Genomic DNA, 13,470 nt, shown 5'->3' with positions numbered 1-13,470 from the left:
GTGAAGGCACCTTCTCAGACAAGCCTTCCCTGAGCTCCACACCCTCATTCCACTGTCTCCCCTCGTGTGGTCTTGGTTTTATTCAAAGCACTGATCACCAGTTGACATTTGTTACATATTTGCTTGTAAACAGTTTGTCATCTCTCTCCTCTGCCTGGAGTGGCAGCTTCATGGGACTAGAGATTTTCTCTGTTTGGTCCACGGCTGTATCCCCAGTGCTTGGAACAGCACCTGATGCTCAATGTGCGTGTGTGTGTGTGTGTGTGTGTGCGTGTGTGTGTGTACACGTGTGTGCATGTGAGCGTGCATGTGTTAGAATAAATGAGGTCTATCCCACTCAGTGTCTGTCACCTAAAACTCACCAAGGATTGGTCCACATCCTGGCCCAGCCACTCCTCAGGGCCGAAGGGAGAAGCGCGTCCATAGCCTCTTTTCACAGACAGCAGAACAGGCTGAGTCCCGTGCCAAGATGTCCTGCCCCTCCCTCTGAAACCAGGGTTTTCGATAACCCACTGTGGAGGAGGGAAGAGACAGGTGGAGGCAGATATTGCACTTTTTCTCTCTGAGACTAAAGAGCTTAATGAGGCTAGTGATACTTGGCGCTGAGCTCCTTGGACCTGCCAGTGTGTCCCGGGTTTTACATGCATCAACTCCCTGCACCTTGCCAAGACCAGCCTGCCAGGTAGGGTAAGAAGTTTCACTCTTGTATCAGGCCCAGCATCCCAGGGAGCATGGGCACCTGCGTTTTGCTCTGTCCCTCCCTACCCATGAAAATTTTAAAGGGAGAAAATAGGAAATTAAATAAAAAGTAAAACACTTCTTTTTAAAGGCACCCAGATATTATAGGCCTTATTTTGAAGACGGTGCAAAATTCCAGACTCTCGCCTGCTGCTTTTATTTGATGCCTCGTAATGAGGGTTGGGAAGACCAGAGTGAAACCCGCAGCACCTCTAATCAAGTCTCTCACGGTTAACAAGGGGCAAGGACTTGTTGTTCCTTGTCTGGTGGGTGTTTCTGGGCTTCACACTAAGGTTTCATTGCGCTTAGGAGCAACTGATTCTCAAGTAGAAGGAAGTTCATGAGAAGCTCTGAGGACCCACCTGTGCTAACCTAAGAGCTCAGCCCAGCCCGGGCCAGGGCTTCTCTCAAGTAGCTCTGAATGAATGTCTAGCAAAATGAAATGAGACAGGTAAAATGCAAGCCTAATTTTTAAAATTATTTTTAGATTTTCTAGACATAAAATTACTGTCAAGTTGTTTTTTTTTTTTTAATCATTCTCAATTTCTGAAATTAACTTGTTATGAACCAGTAAGTTTGTGGGCCTGTCCCATTCACAGTCCACACTTTCCGTAGCAATGGTGCAAGGGCCAGGAACGTGTGTTTGGGAAACAGGGACCCCAGTTGAAGCCCTAGCTGATTCACTTACTAGCCGTGCAACTGGGACAGATCATTTAACTTCTGGGAGCTTCTTTCCTCATCGGTAAGATGGAAAATACCCCCCTGTACAGGGTGGTTGTGCAAATTAAATGAGATTTTGTCTGTCTTTTCACATCTGTCGCAAAGCCTATAGAACATAAAGTGGCAGGGAGGAAAAATCACCTGAGGAGAACACCCCAAGCAAGCTGCTTCCTTTAGCCGTAAGTGGGTCTCAGGACTATAGCTTTTAGACATCTGATCAGAGTTGTCTGCAGGCATCTGTCTTCTGGTCTTTGAGAGAAACCGACCACAGCAGGGCTTGTGTGGAAGAAGCTGGGACCTCCATCTCCAGCTGCCTGCACGGTTTTCCTGAACCTTCGGGGGGTCTCTCTCTGTTCCCAACTTTTCTTTTAGGAAACTCTTAGGAGAAGCTTCCATTTCTTTCTTGATTTCCTTGCCTGCATTCTGGCTGGAAATGTGCTACCAAAGGGTTCTCCACCAGGAACAATAAAACAACAATAAAAATAATTAATGATAAGGACTTCTACCTTGTCGAGCCTTTGAAATGTTTCAACAGGATTTCTCTTTGATGCTATCACAGACTCTTTGACTTCTCCTCCTTGTGGTCCTGTGGTCCTGTCATCCTGCCAAGAGTTATGACATTCGGGCCTGGACAAATGGGAGCCAGGTTTCAACTTATTGCAGCCGACCTAGCTGTCCAACTAGCTGCTGTGAGGCGGGGTGGCCCAGTGGTTGTGACACCAGTTTCTACCACCCAGGAGCCTGAGGGCAGGGCTGGGATCTGGCATTTCAGGGCTCAGACTCCTCCTGTCCTGGGAAATGTGGGGCAGCCTTGGACTGTAGGCAGTGGTCCTGGAAGGAAGAGCTCCACGGGATAGAGGAATAATAAGACGACAATAACGACAGTGTTACATTTAACATTAATAATAGTGTTACATTTAACCTTACCAAGTATTTACTCTGTGCGAAGCGTCATGTTAAGTGCTTTGCATTTATTATTTCTTTGAGTCCTCAAAATTGGTAGGGTAAATACTATTGTTTCCATTTTACAGATGAGGAAACTGAGGCTCTGATGATTGCATAAAGAAACACCCACTGGAAGGAGCAGAGCCCTGATTTTGAAGCCAGGCACTTCTGACTCAAATCTGTGTTCTTATTAGTTTACCTGGTGGTTTTCAAACCTGAGCGGACGTTGGCATCACTGAGTGAACTTTCGCAAACTGCAGATGCCCAGGTCCCACCCAGGCCAATGACATCGGAACGTCAGGGCGGGGCTGAGTGTGAGGAACTCGCTACCCACAGCCCTCTTGGCGCTGGGGTTTGCTGGGAGTGTGCAGCGCAGTGCAGGAGGCTGGACCACAGCTGCAGGGACAAACAGAGTCAGCAGTGCAGGCAGCAGTGAGGACCCAGGGCTGGGGGGAGAGGACAAGGAAGACTCTTTCCCCGTGGAGGTCTCCAATTCCAGGGGTGTCATTTGTCCCTGCTTGGAAACCCAGCACCATCGCTGTGGCTGTCACGGGAGAATTTGGCAGCTACTGAGCTCGTGTCAAGCCTCACCGGAGTTATGGTTAAAGATGAAACGAATTCATCAGGCTGTTTTGTCACTCATTCTCCAAATGCCTCTGCGTGCCTGGTATACAGTAGACCCTGCGCAGGGCTCCGGGGACACGGCAGGATGGAGTACTGGGCTCCCGGAAGCTGCGTGGGGAAGGTTGATGGAATAAATGAATGAACTGGGTCTGCCATACATTTAATAGCACTTAACTGTCCAAGTGAAAACCTGTTTGCTTGTCACCCGTGTCCCCAAGGCTCCCTATAAGGAGCCACCACAGGCGGGGGTGAAGCTGAGCCGCAGGGTGGGGGCCGCCCTGAGTTCTCAGGCCTGTGGGGAACAGGGAGGAGCCGCTTCTCCCAGAGCGGAGGTGCCTGCAGGTGCTGGGGCTGTTTCAGCCTCTCCTTTCTCAGCATTGTGGCCTCACACAATGATGGGACGTTTCCTGTCGGGGCTGGTGGGATATTGAAAAGGCTTAACTTGGGCAGAAACATAACACAGGATATGGGGACCCGAGACCCCACAGACTCCAACAGGGCAGGCCCCAGCCCAGGTCACAGTGAAGTTCATGGACTTTGGAGTCAAACAGGCCTGGATTCAAATCTAGACTCTGCCATTTACTAGGCATTTACTAGGCAGGCCCCTGTGGCTCGGTAACAACCTGTGTGCACCGTGGCATCCCAGTGACCAGAACACCTGGGGTCCAGAAATGTTTGTTTACCAGATAAGCCTCAATTGCTTCATCTGTTAAATGGGAATAATACTGACCCCCTAGCATTGTAAGGATCAGATTCCATCTTATTTCTAGGGAATTGCATGCGTGGCACACAGTAAGCCCCTACTGGGTAGCGGTAACTGAGGTGATGAGGGTGGAGGGACCATCTCTGCTGGAGAACCTGGGGCACAAGACAGCCAGGGGAAGATCACCGGAGAGCCTGGTGCTGGCTGTCAGAGGCTGGGAGAGGAGACCCAGAGAGATTCCCTCGGTCCAGGAGCTGGGGAGAGGCCCTTGGGGTGGCGGAGAGAGTGGGGATGTTGAAAAAGAAACCACATTAGCATAAGTTCTGGAGGGGACAGGCCCTGCCAGTGTTTAATTCAGCTGTTAGGGCAAGGCGGGAAATGAAAGGGAAACTAAATTGCTGTTGTGTGTCTAGGTGACAGTTTCCTCCCCCGCCTGTTGGCTCCGGGTAAACAGTAATTACGCACTGAGGCCAAGGGAGCTTTCACTGGGAGCATCCTTGGAAGAACGTGGGCTGTGAACTCAGACTTTGTCTCCGTTTCTCTCCCTCCCTGTCTGCCCTCCTGCCCCCACCAGGTGACCTGGTCTCCCGCGCCATGCACCACATGCAGGGGCGCCGCCCCCTGTGTCCAGGCGCCAGCCCTGCCCGCCAGGCCCGCCAGCCGCCACAGCCCATCACCTGGTCCCCTGACGCCCTGCACACGCTCTACTACTTCCTGCGGTGTCCACAGATGGAGTCCATGGAGAACCCCAACCTGGACCCCCCGAGAATGACCCTGAACAATGAACGGTAGGGATCGTTCTTGGGCACAACACCTGGTGGGGAGTGCTTCCAAATGTGCGTTGACTGACTGACTGACGACTGTCCACCGACAGGGTGAGGGAGCTGCTCTGGAGCTGGCCCGCTGCCTGTCAGGAGGCCTGGGAATTCAGACAGAGGAAGGCTAGGCCCTGGCCTGCAGTGGCATATTTTGTTTTTACCCTAAGCCAGTGCAGCGTGGGGTCACTGAGGCTCAGAGTATGGGCTTTAGCCTCTGCCGACGCTAGCACCAACAAGCTGTGCTGTCTGAAATTCAGTTGCCTCTTTGTAAAAGGGGATAGTCACACATACCCAGAAAGGTGGTAGTGCGAACTGAGTGAGCTAGTGCTCTGAGGAGAGCACTCAGGACAGGCGCTGGGTGGTAGCTGGCCCTTGGTCAATGGTGGCTGTCACCTCATTGATGTCCCTGCTGTCATCGTGTTGTCAGGGATCTTGGGCATGTTTTGCTTCATTCATTTAGTTTACAGACAAGACCATCATAGCCCTGCCGTTTTTTGAACTCCAGAAGGTTAGTGGTTGAACAGCCCCAGGACCCAGGCCTACAGCTCCCAGTCAGGTGCTCTCTCTACAGGGTCCTAGCCTTTTCCCAGCAGGGGGCAAGGCTGCTAAGAACAGATGCACAGGTTGTATACTGCACAAGGGGACTCAGAGAGGGGCATGAGTAGGGGATGCACATAGGGCCACATCAGCCTGAGGGCAGGATGCCTTTTCTAGTTGGTCTACTTAAGAGGGCTGCCTTTTTGGAATTTTCTCCCTAGAAAATACATTTTTTTGTAATTTGCTCAAAACACCATATGTGCTGGCATGAGCCTCGCCTGGAGAGCTCCGCATGGCCACTCAAGGCCAGGTCTGCCCGTGGCCTCAAGAGTTGTGTGCGTGAAGGTCCGGGGTGTGGGGAAGCCTTGTGTTTGGTTTAGGAAGCCCCATCTGCGTACATTTCACCACGCAGCGGGGCCCAGGAGAGGCAGGGAGCCCAAACGACCTGGCCCCCCGTCTGGAGGAGGGTGATCTGAGAGCTCAATATACGGAGTGTTGGGGTGCCCCAGTCCTCCCGCCCGGCTGCCCGTTGTCTTTGGGTGGCGCTGGGTCTCATCAGCTCCACGGTCTACGGCCAGGCCCACTTCTCCAGTGCCTCGACGGTCACAGCACACGAAGGTGCTAGTGGCTTTATTGAGCATTGACTGTGTGCTGGGCACTGTGCCGAGCCCTTTGCAGGGGCGTGTCATCATTGTTTTATCTCCCTGGGATTGGGGGGTAAATGCAAGCCGAGCAGGGCCACGCTGGGCCTGACACAGAGCAAGGAGGCCGCAGGTGCAGCCCCGGGTGTCCTGAAAGAAGCGTCCGTGGGCGGTGGAGCCGGAGCAGCCCCTGCGCCCCAGCTGCTTCTGCTTTGTGGAAAAGCCTTGTGGTTGCCGGAGTTGGCTGGGAGGAGAAAGGGCAGGGAAAACATCTGGGGAGGAGGCAGCGGAGGAAGCTGTCTGGTGAGGTCCCCGAGGGCGCTGGGCCTAGGCCTGGTCACCCAAGCAAAGCTGGCTGGGAGGGGAGGGCCAGGAGCCTTCGTGGGGCCGCTGCCCTGGGCTGGGCCACCAGCCCTCAGGCTGTGACCTGGCTGTTGGCCACGGGGCTGGCAGGCCCGCCGGGCTGGCGTTCCTCTGCTGGCACTTTCCACGGCCCCCCTGGACATCTTTGTCCTGCCCTCTGGCTCTCCTCCTGGGAGGGATCCCAGCCCCCGACACTCTGACATACAGCATCAGGGGTCCTTTGTGACCCGGCTGCTTGTCCGTATGTGGTTGCACCAGCTGAGCTTGCACAGCGATACACACATGTGCCTGTGCTTAGATTGCTATTTATTTTAAAACCACACTGTGTCTGCAGCACAAATAAGTTGGTAGCAAAGGTATTTTTCCATGAATCATTTCAAATGAGTATTAGATATGTGGGAATTTGGAACCACAATTAGGAAAAAAAGAAGCCAAAATTTTTAAATTTTGACGCTGAAAGGAGGACACCCTAAAAACACCAGGCGAGCAGACAGCCCGACGGCTTCTGGTGGCCCGGCTCCTGGCCGCAGGCAGATCCCGCCAGGCCTGGGCTCACTCCACCCCGGAGGCCGCGGAGAGCCTTCCTGGGGGCCCTGAGCTCACGGCACCACGGCAGGCCGGGCTGGGCCCACACCCCCTGGGGGCCCCGCCACCCTGAGATCCTCACCAGAGCTCTGAGGGAAACCCTCTCTCCTGCTACAGAAAGTAGCTGGAGGGTGCTGGGGCTCCAGGGTGACAGATTCGCTTTTGTGGGTTTGGGGACGTCTGTCTGTCTCTCTCTCCCTCATGCCCCTGAAGCTCCTTCCTCTCCTGCACCTGGGAGCAGGGGGGACTGAGTCCCCCCAGCCAGAATTAGACAGAGACTCCGATTTCAGGCGTGACAGTGGGTGTCTGGCCCCGGAGGCCTTCTGTATGGGGACTGATGGCTCTCTGGGTCTGTTTCGGATTAAGTGACCTCCTCCCCTGCCTCACACATGTTGGGGAAGGAGCCCAGTTTGGTGACGTGGCTTTGGCAGCATGGCACCCTTAACAGTGCCACTCAAGTCTGTGCTCCTGTATTTCTGCTTTGAAGAAACACAGCCAATTCCTGCCCATTAGGGGCCGTGTGTGACCACAGCCACGCTGATACAGGGAGGTGACACGTGTTTATCCCTTTTGCGTGGGGCTCATTGTGGCGTCCCCTGCTGGGCCACGTGCTCCTTCTGCACTGCTGGGGGAGGCATCTCTGCGTGCAGGGCCTTTCCCCAGGGCTGCCTGCTCTGGGTTTGGGTGGGGAGATGATGGGAGGGGTTACAGGGACAGCAGGAGCACAGGGTGGCGAGCGGGGCAGCCTGGCAGGGAGCAAGAAGACTTCCCCACGTCATGCTGTCTGCCGCTGGCAGGGAGCCTGGTGCCTCCACAGACAGAGCACAGGCCTTGGGGCAGAGGCCTGGGCTCAGGTCCACACAGGCCCCTCCGTGCCTCAGGCTCCTCACCTGTAAAATGGGGCTATGTAATTCTGTCTGGGAGGACAAAGTGAGACAAGAGACAACATGTGCTCTTGCTTTTAAAGGACATTTCTATTAATGCCGACTTCTGTTTCTTTGATGCCCACAACACATCAGCAAGGGAGGTGACGTCAATCACCTCCGTTTTGCAAATGAGGACAGGAGGCCGTAGAGCACCCAGCTGGCACGTGGCTAGGTGAGGGTTCGAACCAGATCCCTCTGCCCTCCAAGCCCTTCCCTTTCCCCGTGCCAGGCTACAGCTTTCCTGACTGGCTGCTGAGACCTGGTCCTACAGCTCTAAGACACCCCAGGTGGGCCCTGGCCTTTGGGGCTACCTCCTCTGGGGCCGCTCCAGCCCACCTCCCTCATCACCCTGGGTAGGCACCACAGCTGGACCCTCCCGGGTGCCTTTCGCACTGGCAGCTTTGCACCCGGGCACCAGGCAGGCGCAGGGCAGGGTCTAAAACACAGGATTAGTCACAGCTGCTGCTCTGCAGGGTGTGTCGTCACCCGAGATCAAGCTCAGAAAGTGAAAGAACCTCCTGTCACGGATCCAGGAGGTTGCCCAGGGAGACCGGGGACCCTCCTTCCCCAAGGCCAGGGGGGGAGGATGGACAACCATCTGGTTCAATGTGGCCCTTGCTGTCCATGCCTGCGGGCAGAGGAACGGGCTGGCTGGAGTAGAGTCCCAGGCAGAGGATATACCTCCTCAGTCATCGCTCTCCTAGGGAGCAAGGAGTCCGGGGAGGTAGGGAGGAAGACTGCACAGACACACAGGGAGGCAGGAGGCCTGCCAGCTCGCCGGCTAATTGCTGGAAGAAAACATCACCGAGCAGAGAAGATGGAGAGACATGCAGTCCTAGGTGGAGAGGGGCCGAGGTAGACAGAAAGTGACCGATTCTGTGCATCAGAGCTGGCGTGCAGGAGGGCTCTGGAGTGCATCTACCATTCAGCAGCAGCAGAGAAGCCAGACCTTGAGTTGTGGCCAGGCAGGGACCGTGGGAATGGCAGAGGCCACTGGTCCACGGGGGGCGGGGGGGTGTCCATTGCTTACACCCCAGGCCCTGGCCCCTGCCTGCTCTCCCCGGTTCTGCATCATGCCCTTCGTGGAAGGGTTCAGGCCTCAGAAGGTTCTGGGGCCTGCTGGTGTGCGGGACACTAAACCAGGAGGAGCATGGGGACCTACCCAGAGTCTGACTTTGGGTGGAGCCTAGAAACATCTGGTGACGTGATTCCTTAGTCAGCCGGAACAGCCCAATCTGAGGAGGGAACTGCTATGCAAAGGTGTGTGTTTGAGGTCGACCTTGCCACTTTCATGACCTTGAATCAGTCACTTAACCTCTTCAAGGCTCCGGTTCTATAGACAACTAGCATTTAGTTCTTACAATCACCTGTAGGGTAGGAGGGCTGAACAGTTAACATACTTTTAGAAGCATGCCTGGGACATAGCAGATGCCACCTGAGTATGAATCAGCTCTTGTGATTACTGACATGATGACTTGTGTCAGGCAGAGGAGTGGCATATGCAGAGTGTGTGTGGCAAGAGGAAACGCGGCCTCCAGGAGAGGCAGGGGAGACCCCCCTGGTCCAGAACGGAGCCGCAGAGCAGTGGGACCTTGTGGGCCAAGACAGGCAGAGGGCCAAGCTGCCGGCCGAGACGGTCCTGCTCCTAGTAGTCTACTACTCGCGCCTGGCTGGGTTTCATTGGCCCCTCTCCCCCACTTCCCCTCTCAGGACCTGAACCCCTCTGAGAAAGAGGGTGGCAGAGGGTCCGGGAAGCTGCCCCAGAAGCCCCAGGCTGGAGCAGTGTGATGTGTGGCCCTGCACCTAGACAGGTTCAGGAGGGGCCAGGTGTAGGTGTGATCCCAACCTTCGTCCCCAATTCCCATAGAGCTCTCTTTGCCGGGGCTACCAGGGCAGGCAGCTCCTTTTGCTCAGAGGCTGAAGCCCTCAACCACGTGAGGTCCTGGCAGAAGATAAGTGTGTGTCCAGCCCAGCTCTTGCCTGCCCTGTTCCGTGTCACACTGGCCAAGGAGTTTCCCGCAAGTATCTGGACAGAATTTGGCAGAGCCGAGCCAGCACAGGGCCGGCCCTGGGGACTCCATCCCCTCCATCTGGGGATGCTGAGTCTGCCCTAGGGTAGGAGCCTGCCGTGAGCCTCTTAGGTCATTCCAGAGGTGTAACACGTCAGCTGTCCTCCTGGGCCTCAGTTTCCTCACTGGTAAAATGGTGAACACAGTAAGATGGCTACTACGGTAAACGAGACGATACAGCAATGCCCTTAGCTCAGAGCCTGGCACATAAACAGTGCTTGTGGATTGGTGGCTGCCATCCTCCTCCTCCTACAGTGATCATAAACACGTTTGGATGACATGTTTGACGCTCAGAGTAGGCTGTCTTCACTGAGGTAGTATGACACTTCCTAAAATGTGATTTCAAGTGCTATCTGTATCAGTAATAGTACTAATACTATTCATACTACTCCCTGCTAATATAACCACTACCATCAGTAATACTACTAATACTATTAATACCACTCCTTGCTAATATAACCACTACCACCGTGACTAATAATACAACCACTGAGATTGCGCCTCCTATTACAAGCACAAACACTACTACTAATTATAGCTGGCATTACTGGGCACGCATTAAGAGACAGATGCCATCTTAAGTGCTTTACTTGCTAACTCATATTTCTCCCTGTACTTCTGTTGTATGTTTCAGTAGATAAAATACAGTGGAGAAGGGATAGAAGAGAAAAAGAGCGGCTTATGTGACTGAGTTCTGGTCTAATGAGGGAGACAAAACCAAGACAGAAGTAAAGAATGAGCAAAACCACCAGACGGTATAAGAGGAAGCTTGGCCGCATGATGCGTTATGTCGGCCCTCAGGATCTGGGGCCTGCATGGATTCAAATCCCAGCCCTGCCATTTGCAGCCTGGGTGGCCTCAAGCATGCCATTTAGCCTCTGTGCCTCAGTTTCTTCTCTTTAATAGGGGATTAATAGTGCCAAACTCAGGGATGTCATGGAGATCAATGGAGTTCATATACGTAAAGCACTTAGAATAGCAGCTGGCACACGGTATCAGTTATCATCATCATCATCATCATCACCATCACCATCACATTCAAGAGGGTGCCTGAGAAGGCCGGAGTGATTGGGGGATGGCATCAGAGCAGACCTGTGGTTTTTACACTTGGCCTTAAAGGACAGCCACAGAAGATTGGGAAAGGTGCATGGTGAGGGTGCCAAAAATCACAGAAAGACTTTTGTTGTTTCAAAGCACATATTTCACAACAGAAATGGATCTACACTTTAATACAAAAATTAAGTGGTTTTTTTTTTAAGTCATCACTGATTATTGTTTATCTAGGCAAATGCTTTGAGGTCAAGCTCTAGGTCAGTGGTTTCCCCGCAGGGAAGTGCATCCTCAGAGGTGCTGTCCCCCTTTTCTGGCTCCATGATCCGAGCAAGTCACGTTACCTTTCGGAGCCTCGGTTTCCTCCTGTGTGAGGCGGAGATCCAGGCGGTGCCTGCTTCCTGGCGTGGCTCCCCACATTCTGTGGAAATGCCCCTGGCACAAGCGCGGTCCCACATCAAGGCGCCCCTTTGTTCCATTCCAGATGCAGAAGGGAGGATATTTCCCCCGACAGCACTTTACATAAATAAGACGTGCCCACGGATAGGCTGTATGTTCAGTCTAAAGAAACAGGCTCGTTAATCTTTTGCTCAGCTTGCGAAAGTGTTTTCTTATCAAATAATAGAGATGATGGCAGTGGTGGCTTTATGCTACTGACTTGTGAGTCTCTTAAATACCATTTCAAGAAGATTTGCAATGTTAAGCTCTTTTCTCTTTTTCTCGCCCCCTTTTTGTGCATTAAATTTCCATCTGTTTACCCAAAATGGAAGTAAATGAAATAAGAATAGCTATTGGGTGAATTAAATACTTATTTCCATGTATTCCCCAGACTGGCATAAACAATAACCTCTGGAATGACTTGTTCCCAATCCCCGTTGTGCACAGGGAGCAGCCCCTTCCACCAGGCATTTCCCCCTCAGTTTACCCTCTTTGTTTCCTCCAGAGCACCTTCCTCTACCTGAAATTGCCTCGCTGGTGTGTGTCCCCTCCTCACACCTCTAGAATGTAGGTGCCACAGGTCTGCCTTGTTCCTGCTGTGTCCCCAGAACAAAGAACAGTCCCTGGCATATAGTGGACAGTTAAATATTTGGTCAGTTAATGAATTAGGCAGTAGAGCCTAGTGGTTAGGTTCTTCGGAGTTGGAAAGGCCACAATATGGGGTCCCTGCTCTGCCATCCCACACGGCCACACCAGCTGTGTGACTTTGGGCGAGTTATTTGCTGAGCCTCAGTTTCTCCAGCTTGCAGGGGAAAATGGCTTGCCCTGCTTCCAAAGTTTTTTCGTGGCGATAAATGAGGTGATCACATGTAGAGGACTTGGCACGGAATATAGTTTCGTACACGGCAGCTGCTGCCGTCAGTGTAATTGCTATTATGAACCTGTGGAAGGACTAAAAGGAGTAAGTTGTGTTTAATGCACAAATAATCCAAAAACATGGGTGAATTTAAAAATCACATCTATAGGGCAACAAAGTCAGCAGGAAAAAAAATTTTTGTAAATGAAAATCACATCTACTCAAAATGCATGTTTTCTCTCCCTCTCGTATGCCCCTCCCGCCTTCAGTTTCTGCCCTTAATTCCATCCTCACTCAGCCCTGACAGTAGCCTGGGAACCAAGTCAGTGGCAGAGAAGGGGAGGTAGATCCAGATGTCATGGAGGACTTTTCGAGTGAGGACCATTCTGGACAGAGACATCTGCAAACTTTAGCTTTATCGCAACCCACCGCCCAAGGATTTTAAAGAGCTCTACAAACCGGATTTCAGTTACCCGTTGGATCAAAGACCAAGCAGACTGTGCGTCAGTCACTCTCTAAAGCTGGTGTCCCCGTGTCCCTGGCCCTCAGCTTAGCCACAGTGCCTACGAGCAACGGGCTGCAATGGCTAAGGGTCGGGCCTGGGAGTGATCTGACCTGATTTATTTTTATGTGGACTGGAAGCGCCTAGACAAAGCGTCACAGTTAATAACGCACTTTCTTTCTTTTTTTTTTTTTTTTCCTGAGACAGAGTCTCACTCTGTTCCCCAGGCTAGAGTGCCATGGCGTCAGCCCAGCTCACAGCAACCTCGAACTCCTGGGCTCAAGTGACCCTCCTGCCTCAGCCTCCCGAGTAGCTGGGACTACAGGCATGCGCCACCACGCCCAGCTAATTTTTTCTATGTATTTTTAGTTGTCCAGTTAATTTCTTTCTATTTTTTAGTAGAGATGGGGTCTCGCTCTTGCTCAGGCTGGTCTCGAACTCCTGACTTTGAGTGATCCTCCTGCCTCGGCCTCCCAGAGTGCTAGGATTACAGGCGTGAGCTACCGCGCCTGGCCTCAATAACACACTTTCAATACACAGCTCTCTAGTAAATCCTCGGGCTCACTCTCGGAGGAAGCCGGTACCATTCCATTACAGAGTGGCCTCAGCTTGGAGGAGCCAGACCTGAGGTCAGGTGTGGAGGTGTGATTACAATAAAGCAGTGAGTTCAATCGTTTGGAGTGGTAAATCTCTTCCCATCCCAGGAGAGGGAGGGCAAGACCCAGGAGCTGGGTCCCTCACTCAGCCCGTTTCCCCAAGTGACTGGGGATGCTCTCAACACTTGGGGCCTCTTTCCCGACAGCGAGAGTTGGCAGGCTCTGGGTGGCCAACCTGCGGGTGGGCGTCTGCCCAGCATCCGAGCAGGAGCGAGCCAGGGATTTGGGGCAGGAAGTGGCAGTGCCAGATAACAGGGAGTGGAGACAGGACAGGATCCTGGCCCGGCCTCTGACAAGTG

At 53.0% G+C, this 13,470-nt stretch overlaps 1 protein-coding gene across 1 annotated transcript in view; it reads left to right on the top strand.

The window, feature by feature from the left end:
- The window catches only part of ABTB2 (ankyrin repeat and BTB domain containing 2), a 167,005-nt gene that overhangs the window by 125,008 nt on the left and 28,527 nt on the right, over positions 1-13,470 (top strand). The window contains exon 3 of the mRNA XM_045557782.1: positions 4,305-4,518. Within this exon, the coding sequence (XP_045413738.1) occupies positions 4,305-4,518 (214 nt within the window). The remainder of the gene's footprint in view (positions 1-4,304; positions 4,519-13,470) is intronic.

This window comes from Lemur catta, chromosome 7 (assembly GCF_020740605.2).
Source record: "Lemur catta isolate mLemCat1 chromosome 7, mLemCat1.pri, whole genome shotgun sequence".
Lineage (NCBI taxonomy): Eukaryota > Metazoa > Chordata > Mammalia > Primates > Lemuridae > Lemur > Lemur catta.
Note: the sequence above shows the minus strand (reverse complement) of the source record. Positions and strands in the feature narration are given on the sequence as shown.